The 13,584-nt window shown below is 56.5% G+C and overlaps 2 protein-coding genes across 2 annotated transcripts in view; one reads left to right on the plus strand and one right to left on the minus strand.

Moving 5' to 3' along the window:
- Window positions 1–203, plus strand: part of LOC104828482 (leucine-rich repeat-containing protein 25-like) — a 1,946-nt gene extending 1,743 nt beyond the window's left edge. Inside the window, exon 3 of the mRNA XM_010562164.1 lies at window positions 58–203. Within this exon, the coding sequence (XP_010560466.1) occupies window positions 58–64 (7 nt within the window). The 3' untranslated portion in view covers window positions 65–203. The remainder of the gene's footprint in view (window positions 1–57) is intronic.
- Window positions 204–2,215: 2,012 nt separating this feature from the next.
- GDF15 (growth differentiation factor 15) lies at window positions 2,216–4,014 on the minus strand. The gene is made up of 2 exons (XM_010562300.1): window positions 3,702–4,014; window positions 2,216–3,012 (listed from the first exon to the last, which is right to left on the minus strand). The coding sequence occupies exons 1-2, from the start codon at window positions 4,012–4,014 to the stop codon at window positions 2,216–2,218; spliced, it is 1,110 nt and encodes a 369-aa protein (XP_010560602.1).
- Window positions 4,015–13,584: the final 9,570 nt, after the last annotated feature.

Consider the following 13,584-nt stretch of genomic DNA (forward strand, 5'->3'; position numbering starts at 1 on the left):
GGCAGAGCGGGTGGCCGTGGGGTGACCACGGCACACGGTTCCTCTTCCCCTTTTCAGCTGCTGATGGAGAGTGTCCGGGCGCACGTGCGCTTGGGGACGTGTCGGTGGTTGGGGACATCCGGGCGCTGGGACCAACCCCGCCGTCGCCTGCAACACCTCCGCCCTTTTCCTGCTAAATCTGCCACTTTTGGGAACAGAGACATAGCACCCTTTTTTTTTTTTTTAATGCTCCTAGCAAGGTCCCTGAGCCCGGCGCTGCTGTGTTGTGCACCCCAAGGGGACCGGCAGCCTGGGGATATGGGGACCCTACGGCTCGTCTGGGTGCCCCCCCCCCCAATTCTTCATGGGTTCCCTGAGCTCCGGTCCTTGTGATGCTCCACCGTGCCCCATTAAATGGTTTAATTATCTTCAATTACCTGTGTAGCTCGTGGTCTGCTGGGAGCCCCGGGCAGGACACAGGGTGGCTGGTGCCGTTCCTGGGCTGGATCCGTCCCTCTGGCAGCAGCGAGGTGGCACCAGCCGAGCAGAGCCACGGTTCGTTATCTGTTAATGGCACGGACGGCCTCGGTAAGGGGTGTCGGTAGAACAGGGGCGGCTGTAAACATTAACCCAAAGGAGCTGTGTAAGGCTGGAGGTCCCCAGGGAAAGTCCCTGGAGCTCCCAAAGCCCTTGTCCCCAGAGCAGGGGTCCAAGGGACCAGGACCCTCAAGGACAGGTCCCCAGAGGCCATGTCCCCAGAGCAGGGGTCCCAAGGGACCAGGACCCTCAAGGACTGGTCCCCAGAGCCCACATCACTTTAGCCTAGGTCCCCAGAGTGGAAGTCGCCGAAGCCCAGGTCCCTCAAGTCCACGTCCCCAGGGTGGAGGTCCCCATAGCTTGTGTCCCTCAAGCCCTGGTCCCCAAAGACCCCATCCCCAGACTGAAGGTCCCCATATCCCATGTCCCTCAAGTTCTGGTCCCCAAAGCCCACGTCCCCAGACAGGAGGTCCCCATATCCCACGTTCCTCAAGCCCAGGTCCCCAAAGACCCCATCCCCAGACTGAAGGTCCCCATATCCCATGTCCCTCAAGTTCTGGTCCCCAAAGCCCACGTCCCCAGACAGGAGGTCCCCATATCCCACGTTCCTCAAGCCCAGGTCCCCACCAGGAGCTGCCACGGAGCCGGGCAGCCCAGGACACCCCCGGGACATGCTGGAAGAGGGGACAGGACAGAGAGGAGCTGTGACCAGCAGAACCACCTCATCCAGCTGTGGCGAGTCCCTCGGGGATATGGTGTGTGCCACCGACCGACCGCGGTGGCAGAACCCGGGGGAAGCGGGTATTTCCCCCACTTCTTGGTGCCCACAGGGTCCCACGGCTGAAGTACTTGGAAATTGGACAGCGGCTGCATCCCGGCTGGACATCCCAGCGGGGGGGGGGTCAAGGCTGCGCCCAGCACCCATCTCAAGGACACAAACAACTCAAAGGTCACTGGGAGCATCGCCCAGGCATTACTCACCCGCCACGGCAGCCGCTGCCAGGGGAGGGATGGGGCTGGCCCAGTCCCGGAAAGCCATAAGGATTTACAGGCAAATCCATATGGAGTCAGCTCCCGACCGGTCACCTGTGGAAGAGGGGCTGAGGGCCCGAGCTGCGGGACCCCCAGCTGAAGGTGTCCCGCTGCGGGGCTTCTGTCGGAGACCCCCAGCCGGTTGTGCGGGAGGAGCAGCCAGCATCCCTGTTCCCATCACTTTATTCATTTACATTATTACATTATTTCTGTTTTATAGAAATATACAAAATGCAAATACACACACACAAAAAAAACCTTTCCCAAAAAGGTATTTTGCTATAAAATACAATAAGTTAGCAATAAATAAGAGGGTTGTATAAATAAGTCTCTAAGCAGAGAAGAGATGATGCTCAGACATGGGGCGGGCTGCAGCCACGCAGGGACAGACCCACCCCGGACCGTTTGGGCTCTCTTGGGTGGGCAGGATCCACCTACCAAAAACCCCATGGTTTTAAATAAGGGAAGAGAGGGGGGAATAAGTTATTGTGGCCTGTGGAGGGGAGTTCACAACTGGGGGCTGAGCCAGATGGCGGAGCCGAGGCTGGCGTGGAGGCATTTTGAGCCACAGGGTCCGATTTTTGGGATGCTGGAGCTGCTGGGAGATGGGCAGGCTCTGCCCCATCCGAGCGGTGACGGGTCCCGGTCCGAACCGGAGGCGATGCCATCAGGCACAGTGGCACCTGGTGACCAGCATGTCCTCGAAGAGAGTGGAGACCAGCCTGCCCTCGCCGTCGTAGTGCATCAGCACCATGGGGTCGTAGCCGGCGGGGACGCAGCAGGGCGGTGGGGTGGCTTTGGAGAGGGAATGCATGCGGGCTTTGATCTGGGCGTGCATGCTGGCCGGCTTGTAGTTGTGGGGACAGGAACCTTCGCAGAACCTCATGTAGTAGCTGTTGGGGGCAATCACCCAGTCCGCCCAGCCGATGTCCTGGAAGGAGACCTTGAGCGACTTGAGGCAACACTTTCCGTCGCTCTTCCCACACTCCTCCTCCAGCCCCCGGGCTCTCCTGGCCCCCCGACCCGTGGTGGTCTCATGGGTTTCCACCTCCAGCACCAGCGTCTCACCCCCCGAGGTGGCCAGCAAGGCTGAGACGTCGGCCGTGAAAGCCAACTCCAGGCGCAACGTGTCCTCGGGACCGGCAGCCCAGGGCTGGACGGCCGCTGTGAGGTCCAGGCTCCGGGAATCACCGTCCAGCTCTTGGCTACGCAGGAGCTGCGGGGTCCCATGAGCCCCCCCCAGCATATAGATGCTGACCTGGGGGGGCACGGAGGCATCGGGTAGGGATGTGCCGGGGGATGCCAGCGACTCCTTGAAGAGCTTCAGCTCCGCCTGCACCACCCGGAGCTGTCGGTGGAAAGCCTCGGTGCGGGCGAGGAGGAGATGGTAGCGGTAGGGACCGCGGGGGTCCTGGTGTCCCTGGGGGTCCTGATGTCCCTGGGGGATGGCCGGCTGACGCAGCACTGCGGGGACAGGGAGGACAGCTATCGTTAGAGACGGCAATCCACCCCGCCAGCCAAGGCTCGTGACCAGCTCCTGTCCGGCAGCCAAACCGCCTTCTCCAGGGAATCACCCCAATCCCCAGGGATGCTGAGGCCAGGGAGATTTGGCCCCCCCATCCTCGTCCTCAGGTCACTTGGAACCCACCGTCTCCAGGGACCCCCAGCTGGAGGGTCTCACTGAGGAGTCCCAGGACCTGTCGGGGTGACCCCCACCCCACACCCTGGCTGTCCCCCCCCCCAGCCAAAGCAGCAGGAGCTGAGTATTTCCCTAAATCACCCCAGATCTGGATAAAACCCCAAAGTGGGGCTCAAGCTGGGGCTCGAGGGATGGCACCTCCGCTCCCCCCCACCCCATCTCGAACCCCGCTCCAAGCACCCACAGCTGCCGCTGCGCCGCTGATCAAAGCTTCCATCCCAAATTTCCTGGGTTTTGTGTTTTTAAGCAAAACCAGCTCGAACGGTGGCTCCTCCCCAGTGTCAGGGCAAAGGAAGCAGCCGGGATAAGGATGACCACGGTCACCGCGATTCATGCCCGGTCATGTCCCGGCACACACCGAGGCAGCTGGGACACATTGGGGGGACACACGTGTGTGTGCCGGGGGGGGACACGACGAGGGTCACAGGATGCGCGTGGATCCGCGGCCACTTACGTGTGGGGGTCAGGCGATGCAGGCGCCTGCTCCTGGGCACGGCTCCCTCCTCCTCCCGGCTCTGGTTTCCCGTCAGCTCGGCCACTTTCTGCTGGTACAACCGCTGCGCTCTCCGGATGCTCTCCTGGTCCAGCCGGTGCCGGACCACGGGGGGAGTGGGCATCCCCAACCGCTCCAGAATCCCCTTTTTGATGGCTTCCAGCTGGAGCTTGTCCTCGTCCCACGCGTGGGGCCTCAGCTCCACGCCGGTGAGAAGCAGCAGGAGCTGGAGGCAGCCGAGGGTGGCCCCGACATCCCTCAGGACCCTCGGCATCGCGCAGGCAGCCGGCGGTCCCGGGGGGATTTATTTGGAAAACCTCTTGTGTGAAGGCTGGACGTGCAGCTCCCAGCGATGCTGCCAGGGGAATGAATGAAGTGGACCAGACCTGAATTTATAGGAGCCGAACTTTGCCCGCCCTCCGTCCCCCCTCCCTGTCCCAGGCTGCCGGCGGGTGACGCCGGAGTAAACACCCAGCAGGAATCTCTCCTCTCCGCCTGGGATTTCGTACGGGAGCTCTGGCGGTGCTGGAGTTGGGTGATTTGCAAGCTGGTTTGCAGCTGTGGAGATGAAAAATATGTAATACTTTTTCTCAGACACAAACATTTCCCTTCCACCTCACGTTTTCCTCACGGATCGCTGTGCCAGCTCATGGCCGGGGGGGGATCCCCCTCACCTCCCCTGCCCCGTCGGTGAGGAGCAAGCGGCCGCAGGCAATACCCGGTGGCCTCGGAGGTGGCAGAGGGTGATGGAGAAAGGATGATGTGCAGGGCAGCACCATGGTGCAGCTTGTCCACCCCTGCATCCTCGGCTGCCTTCTCTGTCCTTCGCCTCGCGCCGGTCCCCGTTGGCACACGGGTCCCCGTTATGGCGTGGGACGGAGCCAGACATGCAGCCCGTTCCCTAAAACCCCTCGGAAGCAGAAGCAGAGCAGGGAAGCAGCGGCCAGGCAGCCCGGCTCGTGCCGGCACACTCACGGAGGAGGGAGCAGATCAGCACTGGACCTCGTCCTACCAAACCGATGCCGCAGCCCGGCTTGCGGCAGAGGCTCCCCCGTGCAGCCGATGACCGGTGTGGCCGGGGAACGGCTCTGCCCCGGGTCTGGTCCCTCCTGAAGCAATGGTGGCCTGGGTTACATCATCCCTGGGCGGCCCAAAGGCGGTCGGGATGGAGCTGGGCACGCCAGGCTGGCACGGATCCAGCGGGGCCACGTGCGGTGGGAAGTGCCGTGCCAGACCGGGGCTGCCCACGCACCGGGAAAGAGAAAAATCCAAGGTGGGAACAAGCCACCAAGGCCGGCACGGGACCACCTGTCTCTCGCCTTCTCCTAAGGGATGCTTTGACCAAAAAAGATGAGCGGAGGGATGAGAGACCCCCGGTCGGACGAGGCAACAGGCAGGTCCCCCCCCAGCGCTGGCCGGGGCAGGCAAGGCCGTTCCCAAATGTCCTGAAGTTGAGCCAAGCGCTGGTCTTTAACTGTGCTCCTGCTACAGGATGAACGTGCTTACAGTAATCCCCCGATTTCCAGCTGGTTATTCTCTGCTCCTCCTCGGGAGCCAGCTCCAGCGTTACTCCTGCCTTTCTCACCCGGTTTCTTGAGGGGTTGCCTGAGGCAAACCCGAGACCAGACGTTTCACCCTAAAACACGTGAAAGGAGAAGTTTGTCGGCACAAGCAGCGTCAAGTGAAGGGGATTGCCCCGGCTCCGGCTCCTCTGCCCTGCTCTGGATCCGTCCTTGCAGAGGGACGGATGAAGAAGGGGCAGGAGGAGCCCACCCAGAGACCTCGCACCATTTCACGCTGCCTTTCTCTGCCCAGAACCTCCAGCTTGGAAAAAAAACCCATGTGTGGCTCACAGGGAAACCTCAGGGTCAGGTTTATCTCGAGTGCTTTGTCCCATGTGGAGTTGGGCACCATTCTGCTTCTGCCAGGGGTGACACGGCCGGGCAGGGAAGACGCTCAGATGAGCCTCCCAACCCGAAGCATCTTCCCGCCGGGAGCTGGTCCAGGCACTGGCTCCTCAGTGGGTGCTTTCATTCCAGCCGGATCTGTGGGATCCTTAGGGAGTTCCTGGGAGCACCAAGCACCCCTGTGATCCCCTTCCCTGGGGATTTTATCAGCTGGGGTGACTGCAACCCTTCAGCCCTCCCCCAATTCAAGGAAGAAGGGAGACGGAGCATCACCCCAGGAGGACAACAAACCTCCAGGTAACACCCCGGGGCAGAACCATCATGCCACCCCATCTGCCCCAAACACCTCCAGGTCCCCAGCAGGCACCAGTCCAGCCACCAGCACCCTCCACCATCTGCAAGGTGCCAAACACGCTTGTCCAAAGCCGAATCGGAGCCGTGCAGCACGTCCGGGCGCAGGAAGAGGCCCTGACCCACCAGCAATCACATTGGCCGGTCCTTGAGCAAGACCCAGCAAACCCCTAAATCCTGCAGTTCTGCTTTTGCAATGAATTTTCTAACCATAGGCATGTTGTGTGGTACAAGCCCCATCCACGAGTGACGCACAGTGGCTCGCACTCGGAGAGCATCAAAGTTTGCCGAAGCCGGATGTTTTCTCCCAAAAGGCGCCAGCCGTGGAAGTCGGAGATTTACAGTCCAGCAACAGCCATAAAACTTGTGTTTTAAGAGCAGCAGTTGTGAATGCTGAGTGACCTGTTATGAAATGTCCCAGCGTGTCCTCACCAGCCTGCAAGATGCGATTGCACAGCCTCAGCCCCGTGCATAAACAGCATCCCACGTTTCCTCCGGTCCTTACTGGGCCGTTAGTCCATCATCTTTTGCATCAGAAGGTCCGATTTCTCCAACACCTCTTCCCAGCGGGATGCGGGTTCCTCTCCGGTTAATGCATCCTACATGCATCCCTTGGCAAGGTACAACCAGAGCGCAGCTCTCACCCATCTGGCACAGATCTGGAGTAGCGATTAACAGCAGCACTTGGCCACAGGATTGCTGGTGGCCGGGGACTCCTGGACCTTGGAGGGGCCAAGACAGGGGCTGAGGATGAGGAGGAGCTGATGCCCCGGTGCCGTCGCTCCTCTGCACACGCCGAGCAGGAGAGAAACAGAGTTTTGGTGATTAAAGCATCACATGGAGGCCAGCAGCTGGAAAAGCTGCTAGAAAGTTCAGGAAAAGCTCAGAGCGTGCACTGCTGAGCCTGGAAAGATATAAATAATCTTTGTGCCTTCTCTCCATCTCCAGACAAGAGGTGGTCAGCAGGGACTACAGTGGGGGACACGGCAGATGCTCGCTGCCACCCCCAGAGCCACCCGCGGCTCCCAGCTGAGCCAGCACCGGGGAAAGAAGCCACGTTGCAAACACTGAGATTAAACGCCAAAAGAAACAAGGGGAACACGAACATTAGTCACTTCCCCATGAAATGCAAGCTGGCTGCAGCCCTCAACTCGAACCAACTCGAGCAGGGCTCGGAGCGGGATCGGCGAAGCTCCCGGCACCGTGCCGGGCTGCAGGACGAGCCCCAAACCAGCCACGTGCAACCGGGGCTTCGTGGCCCCTCGAATGCAATTCCTTCTGCACTGTTGATGCGATCGTGGCTGGGGGGGCCGGCTCCGCTTTGCTCCCCCTGCAGCTCCCCCCAGCCCGGGTGGTGGGATGCTGATGGGGGCAAGCGCAGACGAGGGGGCTCCGAAGGGCTTCGATTCCCCGAAAAGCACAAAACTTCCCTGCGGCCGCTCGCCCGCCCGCACTTGCAGAAACCTCGGTTATTTTTGTAGTGTTCCTTATTGCAAGTGGCAGGAGGGGAAGTGCTGCCCTCCAGATTTTAGGTCTAGCAGTTCCCCGAGGCTGTTGAGCAAATGGCTCCTGAAAAGGCGCTGAGAGCCTCTGACAAAAGCTAGAGCCCCCTGAGAACCGGCGTGCACCAGCCCCAGGACCGACAGAGCGAGGTTACAGCATCCCATCCTGGAGAGCACCCCGCCGCAAGGCAAATGGCGTTGGACTGGGTGCTCCCCGTGACCTACGGGACCTCCTGTGTTCCCCAAAACCACTCAGGTTGAGCAAGTCAGATGCTGGAGGTGGGGGGATGGGACATTTCCTGCAAACTACCGCAAGCGAGTTAAATAATATTTCCCCATGGTATATTTTTCAGCTTAGAAGAGAAGAACGGCACGGCTTCCCGTATCTCTTGCCACTACGTGGAAGCTTCAAGCAGCCCTTAGGGCTTGGTCTCTAGGGAATTTGGTGGCTGGAGGCAGCTTCAGCGCTTCCAGGAGTAATTCAGGGTGAGAAAACCCTCGATGAAGGGAAGGAACACAGCCAGCCTCCGAGATGGTCCATCGGTCACATCACGGACAAGGTTTGTTCCATCCCATCTCATTTCAGGTCTGGAAATGGGCGCAGAGGGATGGGAGACGAGGGCTCTCCCTCCGCTTCCAGCGTGGGATGTTTGGGAAGCCGCATCCCGTGTTTTCCCAGCGCTGGCCACTGTCATGATGAATTGGCAGAGTGGAAGCTGTCTTGACCTTTAGACATTTCTAAATAAAAGACAAACAGGATGGATCAGGTGAGCAAAAAGCAGGTTTTGCCCCATCACGGTGGGAATCACATTTTTCTTCCTTTACAGCATCTGCCAAAAATGAGACTTCTGCCCCACTTGGACAAAGACATTTCTGCCTTGACTGCACCCGCGGTCAATTATTAACTTGAATTCCCAGCCCCCTCAGCCTGGGAAGTGCAAGAAATTACTCCAATCCAACTGTCAAAAATGGAACTCTTGCTTGAGAGATCTTCACTTGCCACCCCAGCCACCTTCCTTACAGCAATGCTTTCGGCACGAGGAAGTTCTCTGCTTGCAACAAGCATCTTTCCTGGAACGGACTCCCTGGACAGATGGATTTACAGGTAGGGTCTGTACTCTGGCTAGGATGCTTTACAGCTTGCAATGGTATTTCCCCTGCGGCAGACTTAAATCTGGTATAATGCCTTGAGAGCATCATCTGCACAAGCAGCAGGCAACGAGCTCAGCCTGGGCAGGATTGAAGTGATGGTTATTGAAAAGTAGCTTTAAAAAGAAGCTTTTCCATGGTGTGAGCCTCTCTCCGTTCAAAGGGGGATGCGTCTCGCCCCTCTGACATGCCGAAACAGCCCTTTGCCTCCATTTTTAGTGTAGATCCAGCAGGTACCCCCAGGCTGAGGCTTTTGGCAGCATCGTGCTCTCTCAGGACGGCAGCACTGAGCCCAGAAGTGAAGAAAAAGGCAGCAGCAGAAGGAAAGCTGCAGCTCTAACCAGGGGCCTGCCTTCGTGCAGGTTCCAAGCCGCGCTCAGGAGGGACCCAGATGAGCTCTAAATCCTTCTTCCAAAAAGCTTTCCAATACAGAGCAGAGGGGGAAAATAGATGAAGGAAATCAAATCCAACCTAGGCACATCCCAGAGCAGCATCTCTTTTACCAAGGAAAGCCTCAGGAGATGCTACAAGGGAAGGACAACCCAGAAAGCTCCTTAAAACCGTAGGATTTTAAGAGCCTGGACATTTTTTTTTAAGTGCAAGGCACAATTTTGGATGAGGCGTGAGAATGAAAGCTGCTGAAGAATTAGGCGAGGCTGCTGTTAGCCTAACCTCCAAGAGAAAAAAAATTATTTATTTGTGAACCCGGGCATGGACCAGGGTTCATGAGCCCGTCAGGAGGGAATTAGTCACCGGAGCGTGACTCGGGGAAGGGCTGTGTACACAGGGCATGCTGCTCCTGCAGCAGCAGAGCATCCACTGCAGCGGGAAGCAGCTGGAGACGAGCAGCAAAAAGAGATTTTCCCCCAGGCCTGAGCCATGATGCTGGTTGGGAACCAGCCAAGAAAACCCCAGCCCGTAGCAGAGGTAGGTGGTGAATATCCATTTATATCTCCTGGAAGGCTGGGGCCAGACGATGAGCTACCTCCAAGCAGCAGGGAAAGAAAAGCATGGTTGAAATGCCACGGTGAGGAGCCCCAGCACGGGGAAATACTCAGCCAGAGCATCATCCCTGGCATGGGAAGCCCATACTGGGAATTTTCCACTGCACCGGGAGCCTGTCCATCCCCAGCCACTCAGCGCAGGGTGCAAGAGGCAGCGAACCCTGACCTGGGACCTGCCCGCACATGCCTCCACGGAAGGCAGCAAGGGCCGCTCCGAGTGGGCAGGAAATTCCAGCCATTCCCCTGCACCAGATCCGCAGCTGCGAGTTTCTGATTGAAACTCTGGGGAGCCCTTCGGCAGCGGCTGTAAGAGAGGGTGGGCTCTCCAGCACCTTTGCTTGAGGTCAGCTTTGATTTGCAAGCCGGGAAAAAACGCGGAGAGCGAGCAGCCTGCCAGATGGACGCTGCCCAAAAATCCCACCTCATTTACGAAGGGTTTGGAGGGCTTGAGGAGTGGGGGAGGAAGAAAAGAGGGGGAACAGAGCAGGCTGTTGCAAGAAAGAATTAAGATTAAGATCTATGAGGAGCCAGTCCACCAAAGAGATATCCTCCCCAGCTCTCTGGATCCGCATCCAAGAGACCCAACTGGGATGCTCTACAATGAGCTTCCTTGCCACCGACCAGCGAAACCTTCGATCTCTGCCTCCAGAGAGTTCTGGTTGCAAAACGACCTCATCGACACATGGCTTACCCAACAGCATGACATCACTCTGGAAACACCACCTTGCAGGAAGAGCTTATCACTTTATAAAGCAAATTAAAAGGAGAGTGATTTCATCAGGGCTTGGCTCACAGGAGAGCCTGTGTCCTCTCCAGGGAGCACGTGTCCTGGCTCACCTTTGAGGAATGGCAAGATAAATGAGATGATGGCAAGATAAAAACTCCCCAGTGCCCATCGCACGCTGGGTATCAGCAAGTGTAACAAAAGCAGACCACCACACTGCTCCAACTCCGAAGAAAAGGCTGGAGAACTCGATGAGATCACCACGGCAGCTCGGGAGAAAAATGTTCCCAGAGCTCGGACATCAAAAAAAGACAGAGAAGAAGCAAAGATTCAAAAGGAACCCCAAAGTTTTCCTTTCTGATCCCCCCCTCCAGTCACAAACCACCTCGGTACACCGGGCTGGCTCTGGGTTTTACCCGGGGCAGGCCTTAGCCCTCGGTCTTAGCAAAGCCGTGCCTCGCGGTAATACGACGTCCAACCTGCTCCGTGGAGCAGCTGGCGAGGGGTAAACGCTGAATCCCCAACACCCTTGGTGCAACCAGCGCTCGTGTGGCAGGGACCCGATGGTGTTCCGTCACCGGTGACATCTCCGACGTCTCCTTCCCTCCCATCTCTGCAACACCAGTGGTGGTGAAAGTCAGGACCACAAGAAGACCCCCCAGGACCAAGCTGAAGCTGTTGGAAGTGTCAGACCTTCAGGCTGTCCCGGTCCAGGGTGAAGCTGAGCACAGTCAGGCTGTATGGCAGCACCATCTGGTGGCACCAGCCCTCCCCATCGCCCCAGTTTGCTCCCAGCCAGGACCAGTGGCAGCAGGGAAAGGGTAGAAGCCCGAAGGCAGCCAACACAGGGCTTCTACCTGTTCTCAGCCAAAGCCAGGTTGATTCACAACCCAAAAGGAGCAGCCGCCGTGGCAGCCAGCCTCCGGCGGCACTCAGCCGACAACCATGAAGAAGCCCGGCACGGCAAGAAAACTCTCTTGGGGAAGACGGGGAGAGCTCCAGGGTTAACAACTTGCTCTCAAGGAAAGCGGCACGCAATGGTGCTCGAGTTCGATGCACCCCAGCAGCTTCCAGACACGCTGCTCATCTTCCCACGATCCTCAAGGGAGCTCTTCCTCCGGAAAAGGAGCGTGGCGGAAGAAATCTGGCTAGAAAATGCCTTAGAGCTCCTTCCCAAGTGTCTTGGTAAGCCTGGGAGGGATTTGCAGCGTGTGGATCAAAGGCAGCTTCAGCATCACAGCAACTTCTGCTGCTAGCAGGTCACCTGCTGCACCCCACAAGGCTTCATTGCTGAAACCCCCTTTGGTCAAGACTACAGAGAAGGGGAGAACTGCTGCTGCTGTTTAAACCCATGTGGGAACAGTAAAGGGTGTGTAAAGCAGAAAAACTTTATTAACTAACAGATCTGGAAAAGTCTGAAAAGATTTAGGGTTCACCGGGCAATGCAGACTTTGCACGACATGGCTACGAAACTCAAGCGAAAAAGGAAACGGAAGTCAGCGGGATGAGCTGTGATCGCCAGCTCCTCACGCATCTGACATGAGCACACCCCAGTTTTACCAGACTTTTAACACCTTTCCCCAGGAAAGCCACTGCCTGTCTGGCCCTGCAGCACACTAGTATCTCCAGAGAAGTTTTGGGAAGCTCTTTGAACCCTGCCAGAGCGTGCCCTTCCCCTTCTTGTCTTCGGAACAGATGGCCGCAGACAGACCTGCTCGCGGGCAAATCTGACATCCCGTTCAGCCTTGCTCTTCACCCATGTGCAGAACACACAGAGCGGATGCCAGAGGCACTAGCAAGCACCATACTGGACCATACCAATACCTCATCTCAGAACAAAGAAGGAAGAGTTATTCTTTCTTTGTTTAAAGTAATGCCATGGGCAGGGGAGATGCTTAAAACCAGAGTTAAGTCTTGTCCTCATTCCAGCTAGGGATGCAGAGAGGCAACTCCAATCGTTGGAGGACTGCGGCTCCAAACTCTGCTCTCCAAGACCCAGGGAGAGCTTCTATCAAGCCTTTCCTCATGAATAAAAATTAAAAAAATCTGAGTAGAACTGGTGGTTTTGGTGTGGGAAACATACAAGGCGGGGGTATTAATCAGATCCTTTCACCACTGCTTCCTGGAATTATCCAGCTCGGTGTGAAATGGGCAAGTCTCAAACTCAGAAACAAAAACCCTTCAGTAGCTTTTGCTCCCCAAAGCTTTCAGGATTACAGGCTCTCAAGAACTAACCGTGCTGCTGCATGCTTTGAAGAGTCGTCATCAAATCAGGGGAAGGACACTCCCCAGGCCGCTCTGTCTTAATACCAGTAATGTTGAACAAATTTTGCATAACTATTTCAGCGCAGCACTCTGTTTAGAAGGATGTCCGTTGCTCCGTTAGGCTATGTGGTCTAAGCAAGGGCTGGAAAATTTACCTCTGAGTACAAAGAAAGGACATAATAGATAAAAGAAACACACATACGTAATAGAAGATGGCAAGATAAAACTTCCAAATATTCTTCTGAATAATATGACACAAACATCTAAGATATGCAGCTGAAGTCCAAGAGAAGGAGCCTAGATAGCATCTGTTCCCATTCTGAAAAACAGCCATGCAGGACAGGGCAGGGGATCTGCACCGTCCCAGGGCTCATCTCCAACAGCAGCAGGTGCTTAGGGAATGGTATAAAACCAAATACGCTGTTATCTGGTCAGTCTGTGATCATTGATATGTAATTACCACCCTACAAAAGGCATCTTTGAAAATTACTTCTTCTGATGGTTGTTAAAGAACACCAGGAGTCAGAGTTAAACTCTTTATTTACTTTGAAACATCGGTTTAAATTTTCAGTTACAAAGTCCAGTCTAGCAATAGCAAGCTGAAAGTACGTTAACGGTTCTTTATTACACAGCCCTTTTGTGACACACTAGATTGTTTGGTTTTACAAGGCACTGCAAGAACACACTGAGAAAAACAGAAGCCCCAACAGATTTAGAATTGTAGCTCCAAGAGTCCTGATAAGCATGAGATTGGCAACACCTGAGATACCCAGACAGACAACTGTTTATTTCACCACAATTAACGAAGAGGACCAGAGAGGCTGAGTGATGCTGTAACATGCATAACGGAGTCCAAACAAAACGCCTAACCTTAAAGAAGAGACAGAATAACCTTCACAAATTTGGCCAGCCTAACCGAGAGTGACAACGAAGTAGCAAATA

This window comes from Haliaeetus leucocephalus, unplaced genomic scaffold (genome assembly GCF_000737465.1).
Source record: "Haliaeetus leucocephalus isolate CR32 unplaced genomic scaffold, Haliaeetus_leucocephalus-4.0 Scaffold157, whole genome shotgun sequence".
NCBI lineage: Eukaryota > Metazoa > Chordata > Aves > Accipitriformes > Accipitridae > Haliaeetus > Haliaeetus leucocephalus.

Bases quoted from the DNA above. Each gene is read 5' to 3' on its own strand.
- GDF15 (XM_010562300.1), bottom strand. From the start codon at position 4,014: ATGCCGAGGGTCCTGAGGGATGTCGGGGCCACCCTCGGCTGCCTCCAG. The intron at 3,013-3,701 runs GTAAGTGGCCGC...CTGTCCCCGCAG, and splicing joins GCATCGCCTGACCCCCACAC to TGCTGCGTCAGCCGGCCATC.